This window comes from Sparassis crispa, assembly GCF_003851025.1.
Source record: "Sparassis crispa DNA, contig_000000F, whole genome shotgun sequence".
NCBI lineage: Eukaryota > Fungi > Basidiomycota > Agaricomycetes > Polyporales > Sparassidaceae > Sparassis > Sparassis crispa.
The window spans coordinates 816,481-840,279 of NW_020939747.1; the positions used below are offsets into that span (position 1 = coordinate 816,481).

The following is a 23,799-nucleotide window of genomic DNA, read 5'->3' on the forward strand; positions in this document are numbered from 1 at the left end:
TTCATTCCCGTCCTCATATTCGTCTTATCGCATTCTTACTTTCTCAGGAGCGCCGGAGGCGTGACTCCGACAGCGAATCCCTTCTCGCCAGCGTAGATACCGTTGCCAATTTCCTCCCTGCAGGCGCGCACATTGGTTGGAGTTAGAAACTTTGAAATCGGGAGACTCACTCAATGCGCAGCAAAGCATTATATTTTGCGACACGCTCGCTCCGTGCAGGCGCACCAGTCTTGATTTGGCCTACACCCAGCGCGACGACAAGGTCTGCGATGAGGGTGCTTTCAGTCTCACCGCTGCGGTGCGAGACCATGACGCCCCACCCAGCAGATTGAGCCAGATGGGTCCTGCGAGGGAACAGCAGTGACTACCGTGACAGTTAATCCATGCAATGACATGACAGACTCACGCCTGGATTGTCTCGGAGATGGTGCCAATCTGGTTCACCTACGCACGCAAACGATCCCTTCAGATGCGGTGCGCGCGAGAAGACCAACAGATACTTGCCTTGACAAGAAGCCCATTGGACGCCTTCTTCTCGATTGCGATCTTGATTCGATGCGGGTCAGTCACGGTCAAGTCGTCCGCGATAACCTGCACGGGGTTCGTCTTATTATACTCGGTCCACGCCTCCCAGTCGTCCTGGTCGAAAGGGTCCTCGACGAACACGATCGGGTACTTCTTTATGTACCCGCGATACAGCTCAGCAAGCTGTGCGCTAGTGAGCCACTTGCTTGGGTCCGAGTTCGGGTTTTTGAAGTCCAGATCATACTTTCCGTCCTTGTAGAACTCGGATGATGCGGAGTCGAAGCCGATCTTGACTTTGCCGTCGTACCCCGCCGTGTGGATTGCCTCGATGAGCAGGTCGAGCGCCTCTTCTGCGCCGGAGACGTTGGGCGCGAACCCGCCCTCATCGCCGACGTTCACAGCTACGCAACACTCTAGGTCAGTCTGGGTGTCCAACGTGATACGAAGAGGATGACGGACCGTCAATGCCATACTTTGCGTTAATGACCTTCTTCAGCGTATGGTACGTCTCTGTCGCCATTTTCATCGCCTCGGCGAAGCTCTTCGCGCCGGTGGGAAGGATCATGAACTCCTGGATCGCGAGCTTGTTCCCCGCGTGCTTGCCGCCGTTGATGACGTTGAACGACGGGCACGGAAGGACATACGGCGGCTTCACTCCAGCCAGGTCTGCGAGGTGCGTGTAGAGCGGCAAGCCGAGCTCCGCGGCGCCCGCCTGCGCGACAGCAATGCTCACGCCGAGGATCGCATTTGCGCCGAGGCGGCCCTTATTCGGAGTGCCGTCGAGCTTGATGAGGAAGTCGTCAATGCCCTTCTGTGCGGTGACCTTCAGCCCGGACCGGATGAGCGCGGGTGCGATAATCGTGTTCACGTTCGCGACGGCCTTGGAGACTCCTGGAGACTCTGTCAGAGAGCATGCGCAGTTAGGGGCGTGTGGACTGCACCTTTCCCGAGATAGTTGGCCTTGTCGCCGTCACGCAGCTCAACTGCTTCGTGCACGCCGGTGGACGCGCCCGAGGGTACGGACGCGCGGAATAGACCTGGAGGGCAATATCAGGAAAAGTGGGTGCAGTAATGACAATACACGAAGCACGGGGTGACATACCTTTAGCAGTGTAGAGGTCAACCTCAACCGTAGGGTTTCCTCGAGAGTCAAAGATCTGCCGGACGCTAAGTGCTGCATGGTCTCGTCGTTAGTGATAAACATACCTGACGGGCGTGGATCTTTGAGATGGACATTATTTACAGTGTGTTTGCAGTAAGTGGTGTCAGAGACGAGCACCCTCTCTTATAGCTCCGCCTCCTCAAACTCAAAACCATCTAGAACTATGGACGTGGAGCACTGGAGCCAGACTGATATTATTAGTGCGTTAGAGAGCCTGGCGGTGGTCTGTAGCCAGTCTCGAGCTGAAGAGTGTTCCTCTGTCTCCCATGACTTGAGGGATGATGACATGGCCCCTTCATTCCGTAGTTTGCCCGTCAAGCCTAGGTGCGTCAGGATACGGGTGGCCTGGAAGAGATTCGAAACTGCTCTTCGTACTGCGCATGCAAATGTTCGGAAACCGAAATGTTGTGAGAACTGGTGATATAAGCCACAGACAATCATCGGATTACAGTGGTATGTCACGGATTCCTCAGGAATTCGCGCGGATGTGTCGTAAGTTATCGACAGCCGAGAAAAAGGGCAATATTCTGACACTTCTGTCTAGTTATGACATCTGGTTCGCTACTACTGCTGATGGTGCTCAGACTTCTTCGGAGATGTGAGAAAGAGCGAAGTTTGACGCGAGTTTCTCTAAACATTGCATGATCTGGCTTTCCGGCTTGGGCGTGTAAGTAGACTGTAAGTAGTCTCACCGGTTATCTCGGGACGTGCTTGAAAGTGGGCGCCCACGGCCTTCGTAGATACGGTTCTCTTCAACCTTCGTGCCAGCGCATGCGCAGGATATCGTATCCGACGACCTTACCCGCAGCTGCGACGATGGAGGATCTGGACGAGGTAGTGCGTCCGACACTTGCGCCGGAGCTGCATGACATGATCATCGACCATCTCCATAATCATAAACCTCCTCGGTCTCCCGCTCCAGCCGTTTCCATCTCTTCCAGCCCATCATAATCACAGCAGAAGATGGCAGATACGATCATTTAATCCATTTTCTTACTTCTGCTCCGCACATAAGTCCGTATATTCAACGTCTGACTGTATTCGGCTTCATCCCAACTGTATCCCAACCATGTCCGACGCCGTTAGCTTGGAAAGGCGCCGTCCGGAACCTCCGGAGATCGATGCTGCTGTAAGTAATAACGTCCATTCTTTCGCTGTTATCTCACCTTCGGTGGTTGGACTTCTGCTTGGTGCAATTTACTGGACTCACCTACTATGAGATTGTCCCCACCCAGTACAGACTCGACCGGCTTGTGATATACGGTGAAGACAAGAGCACCCTGTTTGGCGTTTTTGCTCTATTTTCCCAGATCGGCGAGCTGCGTCTCGGAAGACTTTACACACCGGCGGACATGGGTTTTATAGATTCTTCTGAAGAGGACAACGTGATAGAGATCATAAGATTCCCTCCCCATACGGAAATCCACTCCCTGACACTCCGTAGCCCAGCATCCACCTTCATGACTTCTCTCTTTCGCCGATGGCCTACTATCCGTAGTCTCCGCGCCGTCTCCTCAGAGGGCCTAGAATTGCGCGATTTCCTCTGCCTCGGTAAAATCCTCAAGGCTGCTGGACCTGCCATTACTCGGTTTGACTTCAACGCTGAAAAGGCTCTGATGAATATTCGAGCTACAAATTTCCTTTGTGAGCATCATGTCAACTTTATGTAGCTAACTACCTACCCAGACGCCGAATCCATCAATGGGTGGCAGTGGTCGCAGCTAAACCTTGCCTCATGCACATTCCTCGCATCGATTTCATTCACCGTGTTCTTTATGACCACCGTGGGTTTCCTCTGGCTAGCGTATATCGATATCCTCGCCACCGTCTCTGCCAAATCGCTGCGTGAGATCACTTTTACGATATGCTTTCCCCGCGACGTGCACCACCAACTCGCTGAAGATAGGATATTCCACTGGGCGGCCATGGAACGCGCGCTGAGCCGCTTTGAGAGGCTGCAGACGGTGCGATTTAACTTCCAGCTCAACGTGAACATTAAGGATGTGGGCTTGGAGGTGTACCATGCGAAGCTCGCAGAAGCGGGGAGGGTTGTGGACACCAAGTTGCCTGCGTTGCGAGCCAGAGGCTTGCTCTCCTTTGGGGAGGCGCACCACGTCTATGACCGGTAGCGCCCGGGGTTTACCTATCGCCTGGAAGTCCAGTTGTTTCAGTGACCAGGACTGCGAGGTACAGAGAGGAACGACTTTTTTCTATCTGGTAAACGAGTCTACTAGTACTCTCGTATGTGGTGCAGTGCTCGAGTCCTATCGTTAAACTTCTCATCTTGATCACTTCCAATTTCAAAGCTTCAATTTAGGTGGCATTATGTGTACTGTATATCTCAATCCCGAATCACGAAATACTTGCTGATATCCTGTATGTGATGACCTCCTCGTCATTGATTGCTTGCTCACCGTGCAGTACCATTCATATGTACCATTTTCGTATCCCAGTGTTCTGATATCTCGTCATGACGATCCATCGCACAGGTATACCACACGGCCATGGTCCATGAGCGCTGAGCGATTGAGCTTCGGATTCAAATGCCCCTTTCAGTTCAAAGTCCTCGCACCAAGTGTGTCGAGATTATAAGCATTGGAAAAGATTTTAACGTTCTGCCAAGCTATATCCATTGATCGATAATGTCAGGGCCCCATCATTACATCAGCGGAACGAGCTTGAGACCGATGTCAAATCCAGAATAAATTCCGTCGAAGCTTAAGATACGGTACTTTCGGAGACGCATCGGAGCTCCCCGAACATTGACCGAGACCTCAGCATTCATATGCGATGGAATCCTAACGTTCACGACACTTGCGCCAGTCTGCAGCTGCGGCAGGGTGATGCATCGGCACAGTGTGCAGGCGCAGGTAGTGCGAAATAAGTATCAGTGCCCTTCAATGTGAGTAGAAGCTTAAGACAATCGTAACGGTTCGATATGCAGACCGTTCGTCAGTGTCCGTGGCGCAACCGGGGCCCACACTGCTGTTACAAATGGGGCAACCGTCTAAGTTACCCTCAGCGTTGTTCGTCCTCTCTTCGACGTCTTGTGCACATGTACACGCGAGAAAGGACTCGCCGGTGGCTGAACTCGATTCGATTTCGCTGGCTCCAGATTCATCTCGAGCCGGCGTTTGGCACTGGTGAAGCGCGGGCATTGATCTTGGCACTGGATTTGCTCAACTCATGAATCAAGGCCTACAGTAGTGTTGTATGTATGGAATGACTCCTGTCGTCGACGTCGCAGGCTTGCTACTACCAGTCCACTAATGCGACGTGTATGCATGTATTCAATGAGCCAGTGCAGTGCCACATCAGGGCGCTTTGGAGAAGTCATGCTTCTCATGGCAGGATTCCCGCCCATCTGCCATCCAGAGCGCCGGAGTGGCTTGATGCCAACCGAGAGATCTATGCTGATGGGCAAGTCATGTACTTATAAATGCACATGCCACATCATATCACCTCGTCCCCTCCTCCACTTAACAGGGATGATTTTGTAGTCTGCCTTTGGGAGAATAGCCCAAACCTACCCAGATCTATACCCTTCTTCCTAATTCTCTATGACTGAGCACGAATCAGTCCCTGGACGGGGCTGGCGTTTCTGGGCCATTTTCTTCTCCATTACAGTGGCAACATTCACGACAGCGTTGGATACGGTGAGCGCCATCTTCTTATAATTGTGCCCCTTGCTGACATGGAACTCAGACTGCAGTATCTACGGCCCTTCCTACGATAACAAACGATCTCCATGGTAGCCAGTTCATCTGGATTGGTTCTGCATATACGATGTCCTCCACCGCGTTTCTTCCCATGAGTGGGGGCCTGGCGCAGGTGCGCATATTAGACTTTTATGTGGGTCCCGCTCTCAGATGTGATCGTTTGCGCAGGTCTTCGGGCGCCGTCCGACCATGCTGGGATCCATGGTATTTTTCTTGGTCGGCAGCGCACTCTGTGGAGCTGCCACCTCAATGAACTTCCTAATCGCAGGACGAAGTGAGTTATTGTTTGATTGTCATCAACTCTATCCTCATAATGTATCCAGCCGTGCAAGGTGTGGGTGCCGGTGGTATCACGGCTCTTACGCAGATCATCCTGTCCGACCTGGTTCCGCTTCGAACTCGTGGCACATTCAACGGGTTGATTGGCATGCAAGTCCTACCCTTGTACTTAACGTCACTAGGGCTCTAACATCTTGCAGAGCCTGGTCTGTTGCTTCCTGCTCTGGTCCTGTCATCGGTGGAGCCTTTGCTGAAAACGGCAAATGGAGATGGCTGTTCTGTTCGTCCTTCTGTATTATCTACTGCATTGGCTACACCAATACTGCGCTCTCCAGACCTCAACCTCTTCGTCACCGGCTTAGCTGGAGTCCTCGTACTCACCTTCCTGAAACTAAAGACGCCAAGCGGAACAATAGGACAGAAGCTCTCGAAAATGGATTGGATGTAAGTTCGTATTTTCTATGATATCGCAGTCCCTCAATGCCCATGCTCTATTTCAGCGGCAACGCCTTGGTCATTCCTGCTTCGACCTCGCTCATGATTGCACTCACCTGGGGTGGAGTACAGTATCCGTGGTCCTCACCGCGAGTGTTAGTGCCTCTGGTCCTTGGAATTGTCGGTCTCGGTGTCTTCCTGCTCTATGAGGCCATGCTTGCAAAGCATCCCATTGTACGTTCGTGCTCGAATGATTATACGTGCTCTGACAGGTGGGCGCAGGTTCCATTCTCCCTCATGTCCACACGTACAGGTCTTAGCGGGTACGTACACATATTTTTTCCGAGTCCAGTGATCATTGAACACCCTGCTGTCAGATATGTGCAGGCTTTCATTCTTGCACTTTGCTTGACAGGTGTCGTCTGTGAGCATGGTCATCTTGCGGTCAGTGACGTTTCGGCAATTTCTTACCAGCGTGCGCTTTGCGGTAGATTACTTCCCAATCTACTTCCAAGCATGCAAAAGTGCCGGTCCCATCGCGTCCGGTGTAGACTCGCTGGGCTTCACCTCATGCGCGCTCTTGAGCATTATCGGTGGAGTGAGTGTAGCCGCGACCAAGCGGTACAGGCCTCAAATCTGGCTCGGCTGGGCCATCGTCCTCGTCTCATTTGGCCTCATGAGCACGCTCAAGGATGACACGAACCTTGGCAAGTCTATCGGATACGTTATCCTGGTCGGTGCCGGCATAGGTCTCGTCATCACAACAACGTATTTCCCAGTCCTGGCGCCGCTGCCAGTGTCTGCAAACGCATACGCATTGGCGTTATACGCGTTCGCTCGTTCGTTCGGCCAGGTCTGTAATCGCAATCGAGTTTTGGAATTGCTGCTTATCTTCTGTTTGCAAATTACAGGTCTGGGGTGTCACCATTGGCGGAACGGTACTGCAAAACCAGCTGCTGAAGCACCTTCCTGAAGGCTTCTCGAGCCAGTTCCCGCAGGGCGCGCAGATCGCGTACTCCATCATCCCCATCATCGGGAAGCTGCCGCCCAGCCTCAGCGGCGAAGTGCGCGCTGCGTTTGCGACAAGCCTGAAGGTCGTGTGGGAGGTGATGATCGGGATCGGCGGGCTCGGGATCCTCGCGAGCCTTCTCATGAAGCATCTGCCGCTGCACACGTACACGGACGACGAATGGGGTGTCGATAGCACGTCCGATGCCACGGCGCAGGCCAAGGCGGTTGACAGCCAGGAAAGCGAGCCCAAGATGGAGAAAAACACAGAGAGTGGGGAGGTGCAGGTGCTAGACGAGGGCACCTCTGCTGATGTCGAAACGGGTGAAGTTACAGCAGACGGTGCGGCTGCGAGTGCGGTCGTGGAGACTGCATAGTACGTATGCGCGTTCAATTGGTTGCAGCATTAATCTGCATCACGCATTTGCTTTTTCATCGCTTATCTTGAGATGGTGCGACCTGTCTCCCTACACGGCAGGAAGCATCCTGTACAATACGCTACAATATGTATACGTATACAATAGCAGTCTGCTGCAGTAAGACACGGACATTATCGAATATGAATACGGAACATCTAGTGTTACAATGCGGGGGGCCGGATGAAGATGAGCAATGCAGAGTGATTGGGGATGCACAAAAACAATGTGGTGAATAGAAGCTAATATCTACAGTGATGTGGGAGGGTGCGGGTCGCTCAGGGTTAGCCCATTCACAGCGTGACCAGCCCCATCGACCTCCCTTTCTTCATCGCCCGCGATTCGTCGCGAGCGAATTATCGGCCTCAGCACTGGGCTGGAGAGTCCGATCTGGGCACGCAACGTCGGACTGGACATCGCGCTCGAAGTCCGGTTGATGAAACTGGAGCTGAAGTACGAACCCGACGAAGGGACGATGGGCGAGGAGGCGCCGGAGTTCAGGCCGCTGGGCGGGACCGGTATCGGTATCGGCATGGAGAGCCGCGGCGCGCCACCTGACGCGCGTAGGTAGGACAGAGACGGCGAGACCGCGCGCCGCTTGGAAACTGTTGGGTAAGGATCATACCGGTCTTCCACTGACGGAGTCTGTGAGATTGCGCTCGAGTTTTGGCGTTCAGTGACGTACATTTCCGCTTGTTGCTGCGCACAGCACTCGATGTAGGAGGTGGGGTGTACCTCCATGTGGACATGATGGGTGATCCTGACATGGAAGGCTGTTGGCAGAATCATTAAACTGGTGACAGCGGACGAGCAGGTGGATACAGACCAAATCAACGTCCATGGCGACCGCCATAGGACTATCGAGCGTGCAGATATCGTCCCCGTTGATGCTCTGCGCAGGCGTGACGGGCTTAGTGGCATTGACAGAGTTAATGTATGCGAACAAATCGTCGTCGAGTTCGCCGTCGTCGCTGGGCGTTTCTTCCCTTGCGTTTTCTTCAACGTCCGCCTCTTCTGGGTATCGTCCGCGGTCCGATGCCGCGCGTGGGGTGCGCGGCCGAGTGGGCAGCGCAGAGACCGATGCGACCAGTCGCTGGAACTGTGCCTCTGACTGCACCTCGTTCTCTTCGGGGTGCGCCTCGGAAATGAGCCTGAGTATGCTCGGGACTCTCAACTGCGCAGAAACGTGGTCAGGTCCGCGCGCATAGAGTAAGAAAGGCAGGCTAGCTACAGCATGCGAGGGCCGCCGGCGGTGCGCGCCGCGGTACGGGGGTTCCAGCGACATGTCGCTGGTGCTGCTGCTTGCGGACGGCATCGCTGCAGGGGCGCTGCGCGGAGGTGGGGTAGCCGGGCTGCGGGGCCTGCTCGTCTTCAAGCTGCTGTCGCTCAGCGAGCCGACGATGGGCGCGGGTAAGAGAGGCGTAGCACTACCCGAGTCGCTGTCTGTGGACATTTTGTCACGGTCGCTCTCGGACTCCTCGCCGTTGACGCTGGTGCTGGTGCTGTACCTTCGCGGAATGGTAAAGGAGATCGCGAGAGGGCTGTGCAGGCGGGTTTCGGATAAATAGCCTCGAGGTGAGTGCAGACGGTAACGGAGCATGAATAGGGCAAGATCATCTGAGGCTACTGCAGGCGTCGGGTTGTTGAACACTGATGAGGACGTTGATGCCGGCAAGGCAAAGGCGGAGGACGTCGTGGGCAGCGATGGGCGGCGCGATAGACCCGACATGGTGGCGCATGTGGATGAGAACTGGGACAGGAGAGAGGAGGATGAGGCGACGGCATATAGACGCCTCAGTGGTTGCAGGTTTGGACGGCAACTAAACCGGCCACAGACGAAGTCACTACACCACCTCGATCCGGGCATTCACTCTCTTATATCTTTCACTACTAGTATTGCGCTACAAAGTGGGATACTTGACGATATTCAAAATGGGGCAACCACTCTCCCACTCCGTATCACAACGTCTCAAGAACAGCCTTAGCGCACGTCCAAGTAGCGCCAAACAAGATGCCTGAGGAACAAGCTTCAGAACACAAACGACAAGACATTTCAAGATACGTATACTCACCAACCATTGCCAGTGCGCCCAAGCCAGTTGAGCCCATGTAGCTGCGCTGGAGAGAGATGTCAGCCGTACATTTTCTGTACTGCGTCTTAGACCACTTACCCGGGCGGGGTCCCCGGTGCTGTAGCCAATGGTGTACAGGACGCGGCAGAATGTCCAGAAGCCACACATAGAAGCTGCAACGACAGGGTACTTTGTCCCCACCACGAGTGTGCTAGTATGAACGCGTTCAATCACTAGATATCTTCGTATACAGTGATTGAACTCACCCAACCACAATTAAGGGCAAATTTTCGAGTGTGTTTTGGTGGGCACCTGAGATATGTCGTAAGCTACATGGTACACTTCTCATCAAAACCATGTCACATACGCTGGGCGCAGTTGAATATTTGTGCCTCTTTCTTGGCTTCCGCCTCGGCCTTTTCAGCGTACACTGGCCGCAATAGTGTAATTAGTACGGTGACGAACGGTGCAACAACAAAATCCTACGCTGGGGATACTTGATATTCGCTGCCTTGCGGGCCCTTCCAACTTTGATGGTCTGCCACGTCGTCAACCATAAGGTCGAGACGACAGCAGACACAGGATATACGAACCTGCAGTCAAGGTAAGCACATATGGCGCGACCTCCAGCACAAAGTAGCGGGTACGAACTCTCGAGGGATAGTAATGGCGGACATATCGAGTAGAACGAGAGGATGCACAGGTTGTTGGTCGTTGTTGGAGGGGGACTGCACAATTTATGCGAGTGTGTGTGCCTATTGCCGGGGCGAACGTGTAGCACGTGGATGGATTGGCTGAATGGTCCTCGATACCCGGGAAAATTCGAAAATTCTCTTGCGCAGTCGTATATGTATACTGTAAATTCACACGACAGGGAAGATGGGTGGGGGATTATGAACCTGGAGCGAGCCTTTATATTGTTGACGCGCGTCTAGGATGTGATGGCATGTCAACGAGAGACCTCAACATTCGCTTCAAATTTCCTGACATGAACGCTTCGTCAGCACAACGGAGCATAGTAAGCAATACGCAGCACGCCGGACAGCCTCGCAAGCGCGGAATTGAGTAACAGTAAATCTGAGCGACTGCATGATGCCGACGAACGCGTGTCGCGTGTCACGTGGATGCATTCACCAAAATTTTGGATCGAGCCTGAGATCGAGCCATATTCGTCCGCAGCGTTTCTTCACCAGACCGTAGTGCTCCCCACCATGTCAAAACGTTCAGTAACAGAGGTACAGTCGGCATCAACGAGCGACTCCCGAAAGATTCCTCGTAGAAGCACTGTCCGCGAGCCCTCAGCGCAGGATGAAATGGGGGAATTCGAGGACGGGTGGGAGGATGAGTTCGAGAGCGATGAAGAAGTCATTGATGACGAGGCTAATGAGGGAGAAGATGGTAAGTGTTGCGTAAGGTCGCCTGCAATTGTTCTCATTGTCGGTGTGAAGACATGGAGGTCGACGAGGTGCTGCCTGCAATTGAAGAATCCGACGAACAGCCGGCACCGCCAGATATCTTCATTCCAGGCGTCCACCACCTCGGGAAAGACGAGATACTCGAGCCCGATGATTCTGTATATCTCATGCGACACTCGATGAACGTCAACTGGCCATGTCTCTCCTTCGACGTCCTGCGAGATAATCTAGGAGATCAGCGGCAGCGTTTCCCTGCTACTGCCTATATCGTCGCAGGCACGCAAGCGGATGTCGCAAAAAATAACGAGCTCACTGTATATAAGATGAGTTCACTACAGCGGACGCAGAAGGACGGTGGTAAGTAAGCATTCGGTATGAACTTCCATTCCTGATACCCTGCTAAACCATTCTGAATCTAGACGACTCCGACTCTGATGATGAGGACGACGACGATGCGCTTGACGACGACCCAATCCTAGAGTTCCGTTCTGTACCTCAGCTTGGCGGCGTGAACCGCGTCCGCGCACAACCACTTCCCCTTTCGTCACCCCTTCCATCTGTGTCACAGCCATACTACGTCGCCAGTTGGGCAGAAACAGGAAAAGTGCATATATGGGACGTCCGACCACTGATAGAGGCACTCGACGTCCCTGGCTACACAGTCGACAAATCAAGAACACACAAGCCCGCGTTCACCATAAACTCACACGGCCGGGCAGAGGGCTTCGCGATGGACTGGGCGTCGTCCGGCGGCGCGAACCCGTCCGGGCTGCGCATCTTGACAGGAGACATCCATTCGAAGATATACCTTACGACCACCACGTCATCTGGGTTCAACGCGCTCACACAGCCATTCGTCTCGCATACATCGAGCGTGGAGGACATCCAGTGGAGTCCTTCGGAGGCGACGGTCTTTGCGTCGTGCTCGGCAGACCAGAGCGTGCAGATCTGGGACGTGCGGAGCAAAGGGCGGAAGAGCGTCGCCGGCATCGAGCAAGCCCACGAGTCCGACGTGAACGTCATCAGCTGGAATCGTGCAACAAGCTACTTGCTCCTGAGCGGCGGAGACGAAGGTGGCATCAAGGTATGGGATCTGCGAAACGTGAAGAAGCAAGGGTGCGTATTCGAGCTATCACCCAGCTCGACAGAATTGTGCTAAACCTGTAGGATTCGCAGAATCGCGCCGGACCCCACACCGGTGGCTACCTTCTCTTGGCATCGTGCACCCATCACCTCCATCGAATGGCATCCTACCGAAGACTCCATCTTCGCGGCGTCGGGCGCAGATGACCAGGTAACGCTCTGGGACCTCGCCGTCGAGCAGGATGACGAGGAATCCGGAGCGATGGAAAAGACTCCAGAGGGCGGGCGGGACGTGCCCCCGCAACTGCTGTTCGTGCATCAAGGCCAGAAGGACGTAAAGGAGGTGCACTGGCATCCACAGATCCCAGGCGCAGTCATTAGCACGGCTCTGGATGGGTTCAACGTGTTCAAGACGATTTCAGTTTGAGTTGTTCAATTACATGTTGTAGCCTTTAACTCCCTCCGGGAAACTGCTGATCATGCTGTGGACTCCATCGCTTGTGCGACGCATATAAATGCACTGCATTCTCTGCGCTGCTCCTTATATCTGATCCGCGGATCCGTTTATGACCAGTTTCAACCCGGCAGCCCTCACTTGATCTACAGTCCTATTGACCGTTGTTCGATGCCTTTAAGGATGAGTCACAGCGGTGAGGTTCTGCCGGTTATTCCCTGACCATAAACAGATAGTATTAGGGTTACCAACGCGGTCATCGACCGCTAAATTTTCAGACTTCAAATTGTGTACCGTCTTCGGATGTATTTATGAAGCGATCAGAAGTACACTGTAACGAGGTGAAATCAGTGCAATCCTAGGCGTGTACCAGTCACGATGTCATGTCAGTCCACAATTAGAATGTCAGTCCACGGCGTAACAATCACACAATGGATGACTTATAACTTGCGTTTGCCAACGATGACCTTGATATCTCCTCGCGGTGGCATGATGCCAACCCCCATCCTCTCCCACATCAAATCGGGTTTCGAGCTGGAAGAAGGGTCCCGCTCAATAGTAGCGTAAGTCAACAACAATGCTATAAACGTTTTCAGCTCGCCGAGTGCGAAATGTCTGGCAGTCGAATGAAGGTGAGCGTGAACACAGGCACACAAAATATTTGCACTCGCCTGCCTTCGCACATGGACACGCCGCCACCAAACGGCATCGAATGGTTGGGGACGTTCTGCCCGTCTTTCTTAGCGTGTACAGTGCCAACGTATCTTTCTTTCTTTAGCAACTGCGGCTCAGGGTGCACTTGCTCGTCCATATGGACGGATCGCGTCGCACATATAATTTCTTCCCCCGGATTGAACTGGTAACCGCCAATCTCAACGGGTGCAACGACCCGGCGGATGGAGAAGACAGACGACGTGACCCTCAGGGTTTCTTGGATTGTGGAGTTGAGCAGCGGCAAAGGTGAGTCGGCGAGGAAGTCATAGAATGTGGAAGCGTCAAGCTTGGTCTGTGGATGCGCGGACAACCAGCTGGCGCGAGCCTCATCCACCTCGGAGATCAGTGGGCGAAGGCCTTCGGACTCCTGGAGAAGCAATGCGACAAGCCAGTACGCAGCCAAAGGTGCGTTTCCTTCGAGAGCCCATAGAATTGCTGCCAATGCAGTCGCAGACGTTCGGGTGTCCTGGCAGAAATGCAATTCTACAATCAGTCGGCGTCGAGGGTACGCGGACACTCACCCATTCTCCTTCTCTTCGTATATCCATTGCAAGCCGCACAATGGGAGCAAGATCCTCGTCCTGTAACTTCTCAAGCTGTTCTAAGTACTCCGTAAAGATGTCGACGACATTCCACCACGCTCGACGCGAGCTGGCCACTAGGAACCGGGGGGCACCGGCAGCAATCAAGTGAAAGGAATCATTGAACTTGTTAAACGGAGCAAAAGTTCTCTCTGTAGGGAAAGTATGTCCAAAGAACGCCTTTGCAGACGAGTCATACGCTGATGGAATAATGAAGGGAAATAGAGGTGTAGCACAACCGTCGTGGATTTCGATTGCCTTCATCAGAGCGTCATACGCTTCTCGCGTGTACGCTCTGAGGATCTGGGGAACGGCATTCGGTGAGAGCAAGCGATGCTGTGCAGGGAACCAATGGCCGAGCATATGCGGCCCTCGATTGGCGGCAGTAGGGATCGAAAACAAGTACTCGTTCATGTCCAGACGGATGGCCTGGAAATCAAAACGCTGCGTTCATTGTGATAAATCAGTTTCATGCGCGGCAACACATGTCCCATACGCACCTTGTTGTCTCGATATACAGCATTTATCAACTAGGTAATAGGAGAGTAAACCTCGACTGTCAGGGCAACAGTGGCAGCCCTTACCGATGGCGAATTGATATACGTTGACTCTCGCCCTAGGGCTTTGACACGAAAGACAGGACCGTACTTCTCGCTTTTCCGGTGTCATTATCGGAAACGTCGTGGCCATGAGGATCCACTCACGTTGCGCCTTTGAAGAAGGCATCCGGTTTAGCCAAGTCAACTGCCGAACCAACCCATGGGATCCAGTACGACACTAGAGGTGCCCTTCGAGAGTCGGACGGCCGATATGTCCTCCACAGAAGGAATATGAAAGGCAGCAGCAGGGCGGCCGCCCAGCTGGGTATCGAACTTGCAGATAGTTCGAACATGGGGAACTGCTGGCCGGGAAGGGGGAAGTAGTGGGGATTTTATGTATGGCCCCTAGATCGTTCGTTGTTTCGATTAGCGCACATGTTACAGCTATAGCTATTTGCGGAACGACAGGGTGTGAAAAATGCGAGTACAGCGAGGTTGCAACATACACAGATATTGGCGCCTGGCTCGGCTGGTCTAAAACGCTTGGTATGCAGAAGTACTAGAGCTAGTAGAAGGATACAGAACTGCATGCTTGGCCGCCATTAATATTGACAATATTGGAAGGCGCGTTTCGAATTCTATGCGTTTGTGTCTATGCCAGACTAACAGGTACCTCATCTAGATACCTGAAATGTCCCTTCGCTGGTGTTTCACCACATGTCCTTTTGATGTCCGGCGGGGGTCCTGGCACCTTGGACTCGTACCACCACCTGGTGCGAGTTTTCCCACGCTCCTCGTCGAGCAAAGAGAGGGAGTACCAACCGGTACTCCCAGTCAGATCAGCTCTCACCTATGGGAGAGTTGTAGGCTACCCCGTATCGCCAGAACGTTGGGATCTAAGCCGTCGCCGTTGCTTCGGACGATCTCCGACCACTCACCGCCAGCCAGTTGGTACATCCGACTCCCTCGCGATGTATCCATCACATCCCGACAACTTAGCTGCTCGACAGACCCCATCGACGGTCATGCATCGTCCCCAGGTCCTCTCCCGACAGCATTCCAGCCTTCGCTGCCGTCGAGTTTCAAGTAGGCCACCCTAACCAAGGCAAGGCACCGCGCCGGGTCCGGGATCCAATTCTTACTCTCCCCGCTTTCCTACCCGCATTGTTTTCATCCCACATTACCATCGTCAACACACCTTCCCAACTACCCAACTGGTCCCTTCGGGGACGACGTGCGAACAAGACCACCCCCGCAATGTCGGGGCACCGGCTCTGACGGTGCGTTTCTCATGTGACGAGGCCCGAGGCTAGCGTAGGTTTGCGGGCGTATGGGTGAGGTGGAGGTGGTAAAGGCCGGGATATGGGAGGATGGGCTGACGTTCTCAGTGGACCTTTCTGATCTATGCTTTCATGTTCTCTATGCCGTCTTGACCTGACTCACTCCCGTTACTTCCCCCGATCAATGCAGTTCTCATAAGCCACGCTGCACCGCAGCATGTTTTGACGCTTCCCGTTTACCATACCCGTCTCGCCAGCCAGTAGTTATGAGTCTAACTACGTAGCACACTGTACCTTGGCACTTGTTTGCCTGCTCGCAGTATAAATACTAAGACTTTCATCATCATCATCATCCTTTTGAGGATAATTCTATTGAGAAACCCCCAGAAACCAGGAAACCCCAGAAACCCCCTTAAGTTGCTCAGCAACCTGGTTTCTGTGCAAGGGAGACCGTTGACAGCCGGCCGGTTTTGATGGGGAGCCGCGCTTGCAGTCTCTTTCTGAAAGTGAGTAAAGTGCGGCCTCCCCGTAGCAGAGGCCTCGCTGCACTGGGTGCATTTTCCCGTAATCTGGTCCAATTATTGTAAGGTTAACCTTAAAATAGAGTGAATTTGATTTGTGTAAGTAGTGTCACATATTTGAAACATATTGAAAACAACTTTATAATAAGTGGTGGCTTATTATCTGAGATTATTGGAGAGCATATCCAAAATATCTTTCACATACTGTCTCAAATAGATTTTGAAAAGTGCTCCGATATCTGACACTGATTACTTCATATTTACTCAAATATACTGGTCACATTTTCTTGTAAACTGGTTCAATTATTGTAATACTATTCTTAGAATAGAGTGAGCTTGATTTGTGTAAGCAGTGTCACTTATTTCAAACATGTTAAAAATAACTTTACCATGAATGATGGCTTATTATACTGAAATTATTATAGACCCATCTAAAATTTCTTTCAAATATTGTTTCAAATAGATTTCTCAAAGTTCTCTAATATCTGACACTGATTAGTCTACACTTATTATAAATGAGTTTCATATAAACCATGTTATAAAGTCAAACATTACTGAATTCTGTCTTTATAATATCTGTCAGATGTATGATGTCAAGTCTTCTTCATATACAATAAAGTTATTAAAACTAATCATTATAGTTTGTATACAATGATCTAAGAAAAAAAAATATATAAACTGGAGTATTATGCAGAATTTAGTTAAAATATACTTAAAATTTATTTTAAACAATTTTACCATATAATTTCAAACATCTTGTGGTATAATTAACACAGATCAAGTTGGTTTACTGCACGTTTATTTGAAAGTAATTTGAAAAAGTAAGAATAAACACAGTTTAAAATTAAAGTTAATGAGATTTTAACGAGATGAGATTTTAATACATTATAGTGATATATAGTACTGTACAGTTCAATGCAGTGATATGTTGCACTATAGAGTACAATGCAGTGATAAGTTGTACTATATAGTTTAATATAGTAGTGTATCATGCTAAATAGTACACCGAAGCAATGTGCAGTCCATTACAGTATATTATAGTGGCATGTAGTGCTAAATAGTATACTAGAGTGACATACAGTATTAGATAAGTATATTACAGTAACTAATACTGTAATGTAGTGTATTACTGTACTAAAATACTACATTAGATTAACTAAGAGCAACTAACATTACAATACAGCGAAGGGAAAAGGGAAAAGTGAAGGTCAAAGACTTATTGATTTACAACATAACCATCCCACTATCCTATTGTACTTAAATCTTCTGTCAGCTTTACCATATTGCTCATACCTTCTGCCTGTGCGAATGACCCAGATTCCTGTCCCCTTCATAATGCCAACATGATATCATTAATATGTTTGACATTGCAGGTGTGTAAAAGAAGTGAATTACAAGTATAAAAAATTCAAGCATCAACATCAACTGTCTCCCAAATTTGTATGGAGTTGCTAATACCTGGCTTACTAGTCCCTGTAACAATGCTATATCTTACTTCCTGACAATGCTCATATACCTAATCAATCAATTTTAGTATCTGACCAGCCTTTGGATAACATCCACCTACTGCAATAGCTTGTACTATGCATGGCTCTAAAAACAGAGTGTGACATTAATCAAACAATACAACTATATAACAAGACTGACCTCCATATCTCAAAGTTCCCATATGCTCACCAGTATCAACCCTCCACCATCTCACCTTACCCACTGAAGTACCACCAACCAGTCCAGAACCACCATGTATAAAGACGATAGGCAATACTAGCCCTATATTCTCAAGAGGTACCTGAAACTGAAGGCCTTTCTGTCCTGATGGTATCTTATACAGTGTGAATCCATGAGTTATATCATTGACTGCAAGTAGTTTGTTATCAGGAGATATGCTGCATGATCCACTAGACATTCATGAATTCCTGCAAAAGTCTCACAGTGGACAATGTGTGATCGACTTACCAAAATGGCAGACGCAGTGACCACAGAACTGAGAATGACCCTGAGTTCAGAGCCAGGCAGCTTCAATACAATGTATTCAAGTCAAGGACTAAGAAAACATAGGCAATTGCACTTACACTACCCCATGGTGAAGGTAGGATACCACCAGATGATTATTGGAAGGTGATGTCGAGAGCCAATGAAGGGAAGTTACTCGAATTGGTGCCTCCGAACGAAACTCAGCGGTGAAAAGGATAGCACCTGGATCATCCACAATGCCTTCTAGCTTCCACTGAGAGTCTGCTTTCCTTAGTAAGTAGACAATAACTTGTCAGCAAAAATTGCGCACATGTATCTTTCCAGAACCATACTTTCACAACACTGAGAGCAGCACTCGCAAGTTGTGCATTGGTTTGAGAGTTAATGGCAAGAGACTCAATAGGAGCAGGGTGGCCCTCAAAACCGGAGGCAGTTATGGTTGCCTTGAGTTTGATGGAGAGCACATTAAGTGAGTGACCAGACCCAATAAGTATCAAACATAAGTGCACGCTACCTGGTCAAAGGAAATGGTCAACAAAGTCCCATCTTCAGTTCCACATAGAATTCTGGCAGAATTGCTTGACCAAACCAGCGATAGGACCGCTGAATGTGCAACGATACGGTGAACAGGTTCCTGTAATGTCAGCGACCAGACAATGATCTTCTTGTCCGTACTTCCGCTAGCAAGATGACTGCCATCAGGACTTATTGCAACACAGTTGATGGTATCTTCGTGTGCATAGTCGAAAGTAGACTTGAGTCGATATTGTAAAGGCATTATAAGCAGTGGTAACAGCACCCTGGCAGCCCTCGTTGGACTCTCGGTGAGGTTGCGTAACCACGTGGTCCGACCGAGTACTTGGTGAAACCTGCTCAGCCTACGCCTGTCAAGCTTGTGACTTGAAGCTTGAAAGCTTGAGCGATAACCTCCGCTTGTCTAAGTGACAAGTCTATGTACGGACGTCGCAGTGCCACACATACGCTGTCCCTAACTATAGTTCTTCATCGTTCCACCATGGCGTGTCTCTGCGGCGCGTGCGTAAGCTTGTCTTTCACAAAAGACAAGGGGGCGCATGTAATGCAGTCGACGCTCTCATTAACGCCCCGTGTCGAATGCAGCAGCCTCACCTTTACTTCGTTCGTCCTCCGTCGTCAAGTTGTGAGTGACGTTTAGGCGACGCTCCCACTTCTCCATATACCGTACAAGCATGCAGGAGGTGCTCTCCTCAACCGCCTCTCATCCAGTCTTCTACACCGCTCAATCCTTCCGCGTGAAGACAAGCCTGCCCATGGACGCGAATATCTACGGTCGGGGCGAACACACAGAAAACTTCCGTCGCCTTAGTGTCGATTTGAGACTATGGACCGAGATTGGTATGTCATGACGAGGTTTCATTTCGAGCCAAGTTTTAGGATTTGACGAATGGTGGAGGTTTGCGCAGGATAACGATGTCCTAATGATTACCGAATACGACGGAATCATTGAGGACCTCGCGCCGTTTTGGGAGCTGCCTGCTGACGAGCTGTGGACAAGGGCAGTCTGGTGCGTCATGAAGTCTTCATATACATGTTCACGAACTTCAGTTTGAAGTGATTTTGCATAGGCTGGCCATCTTCCTTCTGTCGACATGGTAAGGGTTAGAGATGGAAAGTCTATGGCCGAGAATATTAAGGATGTCCACAGACATCAGTGCTCGCGCCAAGGGCTTCCGCAGGATGATCGAGAAGTTCCAGGACAAGGTATGTATGCCAATCCTGTTGAGATGCTTCGTGAAAGATCACAGTGTACTAGCTTCCCGACCTAGACTTCCCTATTAACGCTATGGTGGAGGGGCGTATTCTCGTTCCTTGGGAGCAGCGCGCATTTCCCAACGAGATTTCAGGTGACTCAAAACTCATCGACATCGCGCCATGCCAGTCCTTGACTTGTATTCCAGATAGCATTCCAGATAACATTCTTGCTGAGCTCAGTGGGATGTACTCACCCAACTGGCGAGGGGAAGGCAACGTTTGGGAAGCATACCGCTGTACATGTCTTCCAGGCGCGCCTGCTCGACGTCTCTTCAGCTTGTTCCGCGCCTCCTCTTCAGAACGCACGAGCCAACTACTAGCGCGTAACGAAGAATTTGTTTTTTCCACCGACGTGAGCGGAAATTGTTCATTCTGCCTCAGCCCGTTGGCACACTATAATCAAGGACACTTCTTCTCTGATTGGCGCACAATACCGGCTCTGTTTCCAATGTTCTCTCCAGCGCAGGCATCTGGGTATTCTGATATCAGAATACCGCTCGCGCAAGCCGTTTTGGAGTACGAGAGGAGATATGGGAGAAAACCCCCGCGGGAGTATAAGAATGACAAGATCTTCTGGAGAGGCACTTCTACTGGTGGTGGTAGTTCCCCCGCGGCTTTGCCGCACAGTATCAGCGGCATAGGTAAGCCCAATTTACTTATTAAATTTCTTTCTGGCTGAATGTGAATTTAGGTTCGTCCGCATGGCGAGCGGTCGAGTCGCACGATGGTGTTTGCGGACCCTCCAGGTTCAAGCAACTATATCTATGCAGAGGTACCTGTGGGGATGCTCAATGACGAAATCGTGGACGTCGCTTTCGTGAACTTGGTAGACTGGTACCACTTCCCTGGAGGTCTTTTGGCGCTTGTCAGGGCCCACCGATTCTACGACGGCGGTGTCAGTCTTGGTGAACATTGGAAGCACAAGTATCTTGTCGACATCGACGGTATGGGATACTCTGGACGGTTCCTCTCTTTCATGGAGTCGGACAGTGCAGTGATGAAGTCCACAGTCCATCGGGAGTTTTTGTCCGACTGGATACAACCTTGGTACGTGCTGGAGAACAACTCTACTCGCTGTTGCCCTAAGCCGTTTCCTTACCCCATGTTACACTACATACCCGTGTCTCAATCATACCAGGAAATTTATAATATACACGCATTCTTCTCAGGAGCAACCCCCTCAACCCTAAAAATTGCTACTTTGACGGCATCAGATCTACTTCCTGACCAACGCTGTACGATGGACGGAGACCGCCGACTGGGACGTATCGCAGGTGCTGGGAAGCAGTGGAAGCGGACAATTGGAAGACGGGTGGATATGGACAGTGCGGTGCCACCTTATCCCAAGACTACATGTACGAGTGTCGGGTCTTCACGCTCGATCCAGATTGCTTCCCTCTACAGAGGCTCAATTATCTCCAGCTCACGACCAACATTATGGTGCGTAGGCGATCGGTCGCTCTCGCATAGTTATTCCATCGCTGATCCGAGTCTCAGCTACGATGATTGACCCTGCTGTTGTATACCTCTCCGAGGAAGGATACGATGCTCTTGATCGCGGACAGCGGTCGACGTCTGGCTCAAGGCGGCAAAAGGTAACGACTTCTCGGGAGTCGTATGGCCTGGTACGGATGGTCTGGTATACCGTCCCAAGGGCGAAGGGCCAACTGAACGCTGATCTCATTTCACAGGTTGGCGGGCACTTGTCGAAGTTTTTTGCTTCGCATGATAGACAACTGGCTATCGCTTCAGACTGGTTCACCCCCGCTGCACAAGGGTATGCAACCCCTTCTGTTTCACCATCCTCGAGCTCACGCAGTAAACTAGCTTCTGGTTATACGGATTTAGCACCTTCTACAACGTTGAGACAGGTCTCGACATTCAAGCGCTTGGATCGGCATGAACGAGCCATTCAGTGTTCGTCGTTCGTTTCCTTCACTCCCGGATATTTGACGTAACACTCTTTTCTTGTTCGATTGTAGCTCTGCCTCTAGTCGTGTGACGACCCCTTCGGTCGGGCTGATGCACAGGGCCTTCCACCTGCGCTGACGACCGTTCCTCTGGACCCAAATGCTCCGATCTTCAGCTATCGGAACCTGTCTGACACGGAAGAGGGCCGACACGAGTAACTACAACGTGCTCAATCCGCCGTATGCCATCAACAACGCGTCTCACGTCTCATTGAAGGCAAGTTTGACTGTGATGTCTGAAGGCTTACATGGCATACTCAGGCTAGGAAGGCATAGGCTTTGAATTGAAGCTTCAAGTGCCCCTCCTCTGTTTGTTGGAGAACAGACAGTGTAAGTTGGCTGGCTTCACTTAATACTTGCAAGTTACTCTACTGATCGTGGCCATGCACTTTGTCAGATTTGCACAGACGACATGGTCGACAGCCTTCGCCACTATGCAGGTCACCCGTCTGGGCAGAGATGGGCCCGTCATAGATGTGGTGCGATATCAATGAAGCTAGGGGTTCCGCGTGCTGAGGTGACGTGCTCGTTCCTTTGTCCCTCTTCCTGAAGGTTTGCTTTGTACCCAGCTTCTTGGGCCTCTTTATCTGGTATTTGCCTAATCCACTGGCTTACTGAATTGGCTTACTTCGTGAACGTTCAGGGCATCATTAATGTGCGCGCTCACCTTTATTGTCAAAACTCGCAAGCGGCGTGCTGCTCACGCCTCTCAGACCATTTCGTTAGGCTTTCTTCTATGGTGTTGTGCGAACAATGTTGCATTTCACGCAGTCTCATCAGATTTGTTGCTGAGTACACCGTTCATCAGGGCCTCTTATATTGAGACCTATTCGTGTTCATCTCAGAGTCATATGACTGGGAAGCTAAACACGGCTAAATCGACAGGTGGCTGGCGAGCCTTCAAACTTCACCACGGGCAATGTGGCCATCTTAAGTGTGTTCTTATCGGGCGATTGTCGGTTATCGGTTACCTCTGACCCCAGCAGCTCGGTGTGACATCGCTCGCGCAAGACGTCCTGAAGTTCGCGTGATAGCCTCGGCAATGATAACAAGAAGCTGTGGTCAAGGGCATAAGGGACGGTCAGCGTATGTCTGACAAGCGACGTGTATGTTTATTTACCTTCACGGAGCAGGGCAGGTTTTGAGATAGTTCTTGAGGATCGGGAAATCGGCCATCGATACTTCTGCCATCTGAGAATAGTCTGCGTCGCGGTATTTGGCGACAACAGTGTTTCCACGCCACGCTTTAGCCTCGTTGAAGGAGGCGCCCTGAATCTCGCGGATGCACTTGTTGACTGGGAAGGGCATCCCATCACGGGAGACAATGGGGTAGAAGAGTATGTACGGAGTGGGGAACTTCTTGTTCATGCCATCAAGGGCCTCAACAAGCTAAACAGGTGTGGGAGACGGGAGAACACGAGTGAGCGTCATGGCCGGTGTTTAATCTGGGGGAGAGATCGCATTAGACGCACATGATACCGCCAGGACCTGGGCCCCAAGCCTTCGGCAATATAGTCGATATGAATCTCTGGGTGTGGCATGCGACCACAGCGGTAAGGCTGGGACGGATTGGGAAGAACCACATTGAGCACTGTGGTCATCAGGGAGACCAAGTGGGGGGGACGGTCGTCGGAAGGAAAACAAATCGCGTCGTAGGGAATCATTTGGTCCATGGCGAAAAGACGAGAAAATTGAAGTGTGTACAGTGAAGTAGAAAGTTGGACGAAGAGCGAAGAACTGGAACTTGGTGCTCACCGAGGAGGACCGGGGGGGGAATATATACCGCTGGGGGTGTTGCAGCATGCATATCGAGGGATATAGCCCACTGAGTGGCAAGGCTGGGAAGGAAATGATGGACTGG

At 51.1% G+C, this 23,799-nt stretch overlaps 8 protein-coding genes across 8 annotated transcripts; 4 read left to right on the forward strand and 4 right to left on the reverse strand.

Moving 5' to 3' along the window:
• Positions 1-35: 35 nt before the first annotated feature.
• On the reverse strand, positions 36-1,761 carry SCP_0102650 (Enolase; the record flags this gene model as incomplete). The annotated part of the gene is made up of 8 exons (XM_027752504.1): positions 36-117; positions 171-344; positions 407-444; positions 505-926; positions 985-1,416; positions 1,467-1,562; positions 1,628-1,682; positions 1,732-1,761. 8 exons carry the CDS (start codon positions 1,759-1,761, stop codon positions 36-38), a joined length of 1,329 nt encoding a protein of 442 aa, XP_027608305.1.
• Positions 1,762-3,462: 1,701 nt separating this feature from the next.
• SCP_0102660 (hypothetical protein) lies at positions 3,463-3,816 on the forward strand (the record flags this gene model as incomplete). Its single annotated transcript, XM_027752505.1, has 1 exon — positions 3,463-3,816. The coding sequence occupies one exon, from the start codon at positions 3,463-3,465 to the stop codon at positions 3,814-3,816; it is 354 nt and encodes a 117-aa protein (XP_027608306.1).
• Positions 3,817-5,247: 1,431 nt separating this feature from the next.
• On the forward strand, positions 5,248-7,505 carry SCP_0102670 (Efflux pump FUS6; the record flags this gene model as incomplete). Its single annotated transcript, XM_027752506.1, has 11 exons — positions 5,248-5,343; positions 5,393-5,518; positions 5,575-5,680; positions 5,730-5,835; positions 5,886-5,965; positions 6,021-6,129; positions 6,186-6,354; positions 6,403-6,443; positions 6,498-6,544; positions 6,612-6,973; positions 7,032-7,505. The coding sequence occupies 11 exons, from the start codon at positions 5,248-5,250 to the stop codon at positions 7,503-7,505; spliced, it is 1,716 nt and encodes a 571-aa protein (XP_027608307.1).
• Positions 7,506-7,793: 288 nt separating this feature from the next.
• On the reverse strand, positions 7,794-10,293 carry SCP_0102680 (hypothetical protein; the record flags this gene model as incomplete). Its single annotated transcript, XM_027752507.1, has 11 exons — positions 7,794-8,179; positions 8,230-8,317; positions 8,371-8,718; positions 8,776-9,364; positions 9,535-9,559; positions 9,617-9,662; positions 9,716-9,827; positions 9,883-9,928; positions 9,984-10,046; positions 10,103-10,209; positions 10,268-10,293. The coding sequence occupies 11 exons, from the start codon at positions 10,291-10,293 to the stop codon at positions 7,794-7,796; spliced, it is 1,836 nt and encodes a 611-aa protein (XP_027608308.1).
• Positions 10,294-10,827: 534 nt separating this feature from the next.
• Positions 10,828-12,541, forward strand: SCP_0102690 (Ribosome assembly protein; the record flags this gene model as incomplete). The annotated part of the gene is made up of 4 exons (XM_027752508.1): positions 10,828-11,014; positions 11,065-11,388; positions 11,451-12,147; positions 12,208-12,541. 4 exons carry the CDS (start codon positions 10,828-10,830, stop codon positions 12,539-12,541), a joined length of 1,542 nt encoding a protein of 513 aa, XP_027608309.1.
• A 467-nt stretch (positions 12,542-13,008) lies between these two features.
• Positions 13,009-14,755, reverse strand: SCP_0102700 (cytochrome P450; the record flags this gene model as incomplete). Its single annotated transcript, XM_027752509.1, has 6 exons — positions 13,009-13,183; positions 13,240-13,748; positions 13,804-14,307; positions 14,364-14,393; positions 14,448-14,517; positions 14,568-14,755. 6 exons carry the CDS (start codon positions 14,753-14,755, stop codon positions 13,009-13,011), a joined length of 1,476 nt encoding a protein of 491 aa, XP_027608310.1.
• A 5,937-nt stretch (positions 14,756-20,692) lies between these two features.
• Positions 20,693-21,871, forward strand: SCP_0102710 (hypothetical protein; the record flags this gene model as incomplete). The annotated part of the gene is made up of 5 exons (XM_027752510.1): positions 20,693-21,293; positions 21,356-21,412; positions 21,466-21,593; positions 21,660-21,745; positions 21,796-21,871. The coding sequence occupies 5 exons, from the start codon at positions 20,693-20,695 to the stop codon at positions 21,869-21,871; spliced, it is 948 nt and encodes a 315-aa protein (XP_027608311.1).
• A 1,189-nt stretch (positions 21,872-23,060) lies between these two features.
• Positions 23,061-23,611, reverse strand: SCP_0102720 (hypothetical protein; the record flags this gene model as incomplete). The annotated part of the gene is made up of 2 exons (XM_027752511.1): positions 23,061-23,327; positions 23,411-23,611. 2 exons carry the CDS (start codon positions 23,609-23,611, stop codon positions 23,061-23,063), a joined length of 468 nt encoding a protein of 155 aa, XP_027608312.1.
• Positions 23,612-23,799: the final 188 nt, after the last annotated feature.